We start from the raw sequence: 8,623 nt of genomic DNA, 5'->3' as shown, positions 1-8,623 counted from the left end.
TCTCCCCTCCCCCGCCACGGCTCCCCGCGGGCTGCAGCGCGGCCAGGTCTGAACCTGTTCCCGCCGGAGCCCGTGGCCCGGAGCCCAGACGCGCCGCGGGGCCTTGGCTGCGATTTGAAATCGGGGCGGCCCCGCCTCGCCCCCGCCCCCGCCTCCCTCAGCCTTTCACGGCCGAGGGGAAGGGTCCGGCTGCCATGGCAACCCCACAGCCCTCAGGGGCGGGGCCCATGGGCGGGACAGATGGGTGTTGTAGCCAATCGCAGCGGCGAGTGGCGCCGGCGGGGCCTAGCCGCAGCCAATAGCAGCCGCCGCCGCTCCCTGGTGGGCGCGGTCTCCGGGGAAGACCCGCCCCCAGCGGCCGCGGGTCCCTTTGTGGGGTTTGACAATAAGATGGCGGGCGGGGGGAGGCGGGGCCGGTTGGCCCCGCCCGTCCCTCAGGCGCGGAGCGGGCGGTGAGGCGGGAGCAGAGCGGGGGTTCCTGTACGGGCGTGTGCCGGCGACAGCAGCGGCAGGGCGGTGAGTACGGGTGAGTCGGGCTGGGCTGGGTCGGATCCGCTGGAAGCCGGTGCCGGCGGAACCCTTGGAGGGGACGGGGTCCATTCAAAATGGCGGCGGGAGCGCGGGCGGTGAGTAACCGCCGGCACTGCTGAGAGGGCCGGGCCGGGCGGGACAGAGGGCCCGGTTAGCACTTCTCCGCTCGCTCCTTTCCGCAGCCGCTCTCCCTCATGGTCCGCGCCTCCCCCGGGCACTCCGCTGCCCTCCCACCACCGGGGAGCTCCCCCTCGCTCCCCGCCCCTGTCCCGCCTCTCCCCCCTCTCCTGCGGGCTCCCCCCGCTCTGCGCTCCCGGCCCCCACCTGCGTTAACACCAGCTCCTGGCCCAGCTGCCCAGCCTGCCCTTCCCCGGCTGCTGGAACCGCTTCCCAAATTTCCCGAGTGCCGGAGAGCTGCTGCCAGCCCCTACGCCCCGGGGGTGGGCAGACCCCAGTGCTTTATCGGGGCCTTTGTTCCAGGCCGAATAGCGATGTTTCTGGCCTTATCAGCCCGCTGCTGTGTCTGCATCCCACCTTATACCTCCACACCATACGGGCACATGTGCGTGTCTAAAAGAGGAGAAGTAGCTCTTTTTCCGTCTTTTTCTCCACTATTACACAGAGCTTTGGTTTCTTCCCACGGTTCTTAGAAAAGCCAGTGTTGGAGTGGAGAGGATTAGTGCTAGAGGGGAGGTACAGCCCCTTTTTGCCTTTCCGTGCTAACCATCACCACTGTGCTTACGGCTGTACAAAAAGCAGCACTCTGCTTCATGAACCTCCAGCACTGGCCTAGGTAGGTCTTGTCTGCTTTCTCATAAAGATAAGCATTGCTGAAATTACCTGTCTTCTGTTACCTCGACTAATGGGAAGCAGCTTTTTCCCTTAAGTACCTAACTGTATCTTTGGCAGCATATCACCATATCAGTCTGAATTGAGTCAGAACCTGGAGTTCTGAAGTTGATGCTCTAATAATAATTGTATCAAATTTCAAGCACCTCATTTTTAAAGCAGACTGGGAATTTGTTGATACTAAAAGCAAAACTTGTAATGAATTACATGATACATTACTACTATTACTATTATTAAAAATAACAAAAACAAACAAACAAAAAAAGAAAAAAAATCCCCCACAAAACTCCTTTTTCCTAGTGCACTATGCTGCACCCAGCTATTGTCTCCTTGACAACATTTTTTTTTTTTGTATAGCTGTTTCAAACAGCAGTTTATTTGAACACACAAAGTTTGGGCTCATGACACTGGAGTAGTAGAGAAAGAAAGGAGAGGATGTAGGTTGTCCAGATGCTGCCTCTTGGACACAGAAAGGTTCTGCTTGAAATTATCAGGGGATTTGGAACACCTTGACTCTGAAGCAGCAGCACTCTGACGTACCAAAAGGTTTTACACAATGGCTAATGCCTTTTTGAGTATGTTAATACATAAATCAATAGGAAAAGGTACTTAGATTTTAATTAAGTTTCAAATTTAGCATTCTCTTGAGATGAGTGCTTATTGAAGATAATGCAGAGAAGTCTGCAGGAGGTCATTTGTGTGCAAGGTTTTAATTGCATCTGATAATAGCTATGAAATTAATATGCCTTTACTGAGAACTTGGTTGCTGAAATACACATCTATACCAATTTATAGAACCCAAAGAAATTACTGCTGTGATGGACATATTCTTCAAATTCATACTACCAGAAGTCCATGTGGTTTGGTTATTGCCCTAGGGAAGAACCTGAAATCACATGCAGCAGGTTTTACACATTATTACATTGCATGGGAAAACCTTCCTTCTGTAGTATGTAAATAGATTACAGACTGGACTGGTTTGCCATCATCCCCTGTCTTTTAGTTTGTGGATGTGATAATGGCTCTTTTACCAGCAGCAATGATCCCCTCCTGGATTAGCCACTATTTTGGGAGGCAAACAGCCACAGCCTCTCCCTCTAAAATGTTCAGATATACCAAATAGGAAATATTTCAGTTTGTTTTTCTCATGATTGCATCTTCTTTACCTGTAGTTATTGGTGGGGGGGCGTGCTTGTTGTGTTTTGCATGGTTGTGTTTTTTCAAATTAGGTTTATGCTATTGTCACCTATCCTCCAATAAAGTAGGAATTTTGGGATTCAAATAGTTACCAGACACAGGCTCTCAAAGAGATCGCTTTTCATTTATAAAATGTTTTGAAAATGTACCTGGAGAGCAGAAACTTCTGAACTTTTATAGTGTCATAAAGCATTTGCCAGAAATAAGAAATAGTTCATTGACTTGATATGGTGTCTGGCTGAAGTTGTAGCTCAGATGCCTTAAGACATTGTTTCCAAAGCTGCTGTGAGCTCAATCCATAAAAGAAAATGAGACTATCAGTTGGTTGAAATACAGTTTCCATGACATAACATCATTTAGTTAGAATATCTGGGACCAAGTCAAAAGATTTTGGCTTGAGAATGTTAAAGGTGAGTTTTTTTCCCATTGTGGTATTTTAACAAGTGTGCAGCTTCTTGAGGAAAAACATGTTTTCTGCATTCCCACCCCCAAGTCCTTTGTCAGCCCTCTTCTTCCCCCCTATATTTGAGAGCAAGAAATCTTGAAAAATTGTTTATTACTACACAAAACAGAAAATAAGAACAGATGTCCATGTGCACCCTCTTTATTTGTTTCTTTTCTAGGTATGCACCTCAGTTGCAGACACAGAACCGTCTTGTACTGCACAGACATGTCTAGAAAAGTATTGTTGAATTGTTTCCATAGTTTATTATAAAAGCTTTTGTAGCCTGTTAGAACAGCATTCTTTTTAGTTTCAGTAGTTAAGGGAATTGTTGCAGGTGATAGAAGTTGTATTTGAGATATCAAATCTTATTATGCTTTAAATGGATTTTTAAAACTCAGCCTTTACAGTTAAAGCAGTTTAATTACTGTCATTACTTTCGTTATTGTCATCTTGCAAAGTAAATCTTAGTCATAAAGTTTCTATGTTGGTAAAGGAAAATACTCTCATGTTTTGCTATGTTACAGTCTTGTGTTTGTGCCACCTCATTTTCTCTAGATGGTACAGAGATATACATGGGCTTGTACAACAAAGGTGAAAACTATAGTTTTGTAATAAGTGTAAGGAAGACTTGCTTTCATTAACTTTTGTTTATGCATGCTTAATCTTTAATGCTCATATGAGAAACATTTGTTTGCTCTTTAAATGGCAACAGTGTAGGCATAAGGGAGAGGCTGGTCCAAAGGTCAGGGCAGTAGCCTAAGACTTGGAATTAAACTGGCATTTTCCTCCTGCTGTAGATTTTGGGAGTATTGTTGGCCAAATCACATCTGTGCTCTAATTGTGCATTGGGTTTAATAGTACTATTCATGTTTGTGGGAATGATGCTCACATCATATAGGATAAAGATACAGAAGCAAAACTGTTTTGTTCTACATCTCCTGTCCCTGCCTGACATTGTTTCCCTGTGCTTGGCAGGTGGTGCTGTCACTTTTACTGTATGGACTCTTGCTCAGTAGCATGGGAGAAGAGGAAGGACTGCATCCAACACAATTCCTGGTATGTCACTTTTTGCTTTTTAAGTGAAACCATAACCTGGTACTCTGTGCAGTCACAAGAACAGGATGACAAAGAACTGGCTTTACAATGTAAGGTACCAAGTGAAAGCAAGTTTTAGGAAAAAATCCAGTGAATGCTGTGAAAGGTTTTCCTTTAAGCATCAATAAATGTTTTTCCTCTGCTTCTAGGTGCCCAAGTGTGTGTGATGTATTGAGGTTTTCAAGTTTTCTCCTGTGTTCTGTTGGTCTGCCTTAGAAGGCATATAAATGCCAAATTAGAGATGTATGAAAACAAGGTTAACATTCAATTGGAGTTTTAATTACTCTTGAAATAAAAGAAGCTTCAAACTCTTCACAGTGTTTAATGTTTGACAAATCAATCATACATGATTTGTACACAGTACCAAATGATGTTTCTAGAGGTTGTTTCACATGGGAGGAGAGGGTGTGTTCAGAAATTAAGTAGGATATCGTTTGATAGGAAGTTTACAGGAATGTCTAAAAATCTGGAAAAGGATCTATCAGGCAACAAGATGTGTTGTATTTAATAGGAGTAATGCAAATAGGATAGTTTTTAAGAAGTTTTGAAAAATTACTACATACCTAAGTTGGTTCTATATTGTAGTCTCTGCAGATTGTGATTTCTAAAGAGTTTTGTACCTTCAGTGGAAATAAATCTTTTAAGAGTTGGCAAATCCCAACAAAGGTTATTTCATGGATATATACAGCAATGTAACAAGTGTTGTACAGAGTCAGAGCAAGTGTTTATCTAGCTGCTGTGCTATCCCCAGGTTTTTACAGTAGATAAGCATGTAGTATATTTTGAAAGGAACAGTGTTGTTGCCCTTTGGTGGATTTTTAGTGTCTCTGAAAAAGCTGAGAGAGAATTCCTTGAAAATATGTGGAATGTACCGTAGCAACCAGAAAAGCAAGGTAGAGTTTAGGGCTTATCAAGGAAAATGGGAAATTGTATAGAAAGACACTGCAATAGTATTTTGGTTTTATCAGCTTTTAGTTGAAAAACAGTTTTGTTTGGGTCACTACTTGAAAAAAAGTCCCCAAACGATGGGCAAACAGAAATTCTAAGGACAGAAGACTTAGAAGGAAAATAAGGAAGAAGCATAAAACATCAGGTACCAGCTTTCATTTGCAGCCAAATTTTTGGAAGACTAAAAGAACTGATACATACTACATTTTAAAAAAATTTACTTGTATTCCCACAGACCACTGTTGTCAAAATTAATGCAGTTCAGCAAAGGAGCTGAGGCAGGTACTTGAGAGGCACCCCTTGGGGAATTCAGCAAGTGATTTGATTTTAGGTGTGGATACTAAAAGCCTGCATGCGCCCTGTGTATCTTTAGCTGGTGAAGCTAAGCTATGAATACAGGATTCTTGCTGTCTTACAGTCAGCTGGGAAAGGAGTACAGAAGCCCATACAGGGGATGACTGTGACTGTCCTTACTGGACTCACCCAGTTCTTACTGGAATTACACAGTTCACTTCCTCACTCAAGGAAGGGAACCGGAAGGACTGCTTTGGGCACCTCTGCTGAATGACTCAAGTTACATGGAATAAATCTAGATATTACTCTCTTTGTAGCCAAAATAAGCTAATCTTTTCACACATGCTGCCCATGTTTGTTTGTGGTTTTTTTCATGTTACTCTGTTAGGCATGTTAATGTTCTGGAGGGGTCAAGTCTTTTAAAGATGGTGTGCCAGGTTGTATTTTTATTTCCAAAATTAGAGGTTAAGCATGTCAGTAGAAACTCGTGAGGAGCGAGGAGAAACTGCCTCTGCAGTAGGTGAAATACAGCCGGTGAGATGTTTGCTGCTGTGCGAGGCAGCGGCTCCTGACTGCCAGCAGGGGTGGAGCTTAATGGGAGCCGGGAGCTGGGAGCCCCTGCCTCTCTCCGATGCCTTGTGGACCTGCTCACCCCTGCTTCCCGAATGTCACCCTTGGCACCCGGCACACATCTTCCTGACCCCTGTTGTACCACACTGGCCATTCTAGAACATGGTATGACAATTCTGATGTTTCTATCTTTAATAAGATATATAATAATATATCTTTAATAAGATATAGAAGATATATAATAAAAGACTAACGTTCGCTGTTCTCTTTTTTAGTACCTTTTTTTTTTTCTCCTCCCTCTTGAGCTGTTTAAGTTGTACATGATTTTTTATTATTATTATTTATTTGGTTTTTTTAACAGGACACAATGTTTGTGCGAGGATTAAAGAGGAAATGTTTTGATGGTGAAGAAGATATTGAAGGGACCCTGGCTGGTATTAAGGCTATTCCTTCCTATAATCTCCAACGGCAGTCACTTTTAGATATGTCCTTGGTTAAACTTCAGCTGTGCCACATGCTGGTGGAACCCAACCTGTGTCGTTCAGTACTTATAGCCAACACGGTACGGCAGATCCAAGAGGAAATGACTCAAGATGGGACTTGGCAGATGATAAATACACAGAGTACAGGGCAGGCATCCCTGGATCGTCTTGTTTCAACAGATATCCTCTGTCGTTCATCTAGGGATCAAGCTGAGGGAAAGCATGTTCCAGCCTATGGTACTTTCAATAAAGACTTTGAGAGTGACCAGGCACAGGATAGTTCAGAAACTATGTCAACAGCCCCTTCAGTGCAAGCACCAAGAAACCTGCAGAGCAATGTGTGGGAAATGGAGAATCCACAAGAAAATAAAGGAAACTTTCAAAAATCTTTAGATCAAATATTTGAGACACTGGAGAATAAAAGTCCTAATTCTGTGGAAGATCTGTTTTCAGAAGTTGACAATTCTTATTATGATCTTGATACTATGTTAACTGGCATGATGAGCAACACAAAAATGGGACACTGTGATAGTCTTGAAACATTTTCTTCTCCATCAAATACAGCTTCTAACTCTAATTGCAAATCTGATCTTAATGACCTTGATCATATTGTAGAAATCCTTGTTGAATCCTGAACCTCTTTGTGTAGGAGGTAAAGATCTGTTAATGGGAAGAAAAAGAACTTGAGAAAGCAATATCCACAGTTTGTTCTATCAAATCTGCACGAGTATTTTACAAATATCTATATATTATATAGATACATGTATTAAGAAGCACTTCATATTGCAAAATAGTGTTAACTCCTAAAGTTAACCTGCAACTTGTAGTGTAATAATCTGATTTATCATCCACTGAACTGTAAGTAAATACAGTAAATGGTTTTACAATGGGGGTCCAAGGCTCTTGAATTGGGTTCCTTTTACCAATTTGTTTTAGCCTTTGATGGAGGATATCCTCAGGGAGAGGGATTCTCTATTTTCTTACATTTCTCCCATAAAAATGGTAATAAACAGAGAGAGGTTGGATAACTGGTTTCCTATTTTCCTCCAGTTTCCACTTTGTTACACCACAAAACTCCTACCATACCTGCTGCTTCTGTTTTAAGTCGCTACATGGCTCTCAAAGAGCAGTATGCAATAGTTCTTGTTATCCTTGCTAGCTTCTTCTGGGTTTTGCTACAATTTTTACTTCAAAAATAGTTTTAAAGTGTTTATTGGTGTTTAGATTTTTCCAGGTATTTTGCTAAAATATATTTTTTACTACAGATGTTATGTCAGCTGCTAACTTAGTAACTTTTGATCATATCTGCAGTTGACGTATTTTTTGCAAGATTTTCAAAAAGGGATGTTTTTTTTACCATGAGCTACCCAATGTAGTTCAGTAAAGTGTATGTAAATGTAAATATACAATTTTATACTTTGCATTAAAATGTAAGAGCTGTTTTCATGATTCTGTTTTATAGAGTAGTACTTTACTAAATTGAGGATTGTACATTTATGCTTTTCATACCCCACATACTTGAGCATCATTATAGGAAGAACTTCAATCTAGTTAGACACAATTACATTTAATTCATTTCAGACCATACTTTTTGTTAACTACAAACCTAAATGATGTAGGTTTTTATTTATGTGTATTTATATGTAAATGTCATCAAGTGAATTGTTTATCATTGAAGTCTGCCATCAAATATTTGTTTATATGGGATAACTATCTTGCACTAATTACTACAAAAAGTGTTATTAGCGGCCTTTAAGTCTCACTGGTTGGTGTGTCATGATGTCTTGTCATAATTAATATGCTCCACTCTTACCAAGGGTTTCCTCTTGGCTTTTTTTAATAACAAAAAATGTAATACAACATGGCATGGTGGTCTTTTTCTTCCAGCACATTTGGTTTGGAGTGTGTATAACAAAGCTTCTTCCAAGGAAACTTTTTTTGGGGGTAGGGATAATTTGAGTATAGCCTATGATTTTATAAAATAACAAATGTTTACCATCAGAAGCTGCTACTGGGGAAATGCCCCAAGTTAGCAGGGAGCAGGGAAGAGAGAAAATATGGATTGGTCTCTCGACTGTGTTGGCCATGGCTGTGCCAGGGGAAGACATCTGTCAGTAATGTGGTTGTTTTCTGTAGATCTGAGCCAAGCAAGCTGAACACAAAGAGAACCTTGCTGTGTGTGACAGGCTCTGCTTTCCCATGAGGGACCTTG

General features: G+C 42.0%; 1 protein-coding gene across 4 annotated transcripts; it reads left to right on the top strand.

The window, feature by feature from the left end:
- Window positions 1–359: 359 nt before the first annotated feature.
- CDCA4 (cell division cycle associated 4) lies at window positions 360–8,271 on the top strand. 4 transcript variants are annotated; one of them, XM_079309592.1, is made up of 5 exons: window positions 613–1,324; window positions 3,201–3,259; window positions 3,998–4,078; window positions 5,822–6,094; window positions 6,291–8,271. In XM_079309592.1, the coding sequence occupies exons 4-5, from the start codon at window positions 6,092–6,094 to the stop codon at window positions 7,044–7,046; spliced, it is 759 nt and encodes a 252-aa protein (XP_079165718.1). In that variant the 5' UTR covers window positions 613–1,324; window positions 3,201–3,259; window positions 3,998–4,078; window positions 5,822–6,091; the 3' UTR covers window positions 7,047–8,271. The 4 variants fall into 4 exon arrangements, with proteins under 4 accessions (XP_079165716.1, XP_079165718.1, XP_079165717.1 ...); XM_079309590.1 differs by lacking the exons at window positions 613–1,324; window positions 3,201–3,259; window positions 5,822–6,094 and adding an exon at window positions 360–516; XM_079309591.1 differs by lacking the exons at window positions 3,201–3,259; window positions 5,822–6,094.
- Window positions 8,272–8,623: the final 352 nt, after the last annotated feature.

The sequence above is a fragment of the Erithacus rubecula genome (assembly GCF_903797595.1).
Source record: "Erithacus rubecula genome assembly, chromosome: 6".
Lineage (NCBI taxonomy): Eukaryota > Metazoa > Chordata > Aves > Passeriformes > Muscicapidae > Erithacus > Erithacus rubecula.
The sequence above is the reverse complement of the archived record's forward strand: the minus strand, read 5'-3'. Positions and strand labels throughout refer to the sequence as shown.

Coding starts and splice junctions, on each gene's coding strand:
- CDCA4 (XM_079309589.1), top strand. CDS start 3,203: ATGCACCTCAGTTGCAGACACAGAACCGTCTTGTACTGCACAGACATG. Junction 3,260..3,997: donor GCACAGACATGTCTAGAAAA/GTATTGTTGAAT, acceptor TGTGCTTGGCAG/GTGGTGCTGTCACTTTTACT. Junction 4,079..6,290: donor TGCATCCAACACAATTCCTG/GTATGTCACTTT, acceptor TTTTTTTAACAG/GACACAATGTTTGTGCGAGG.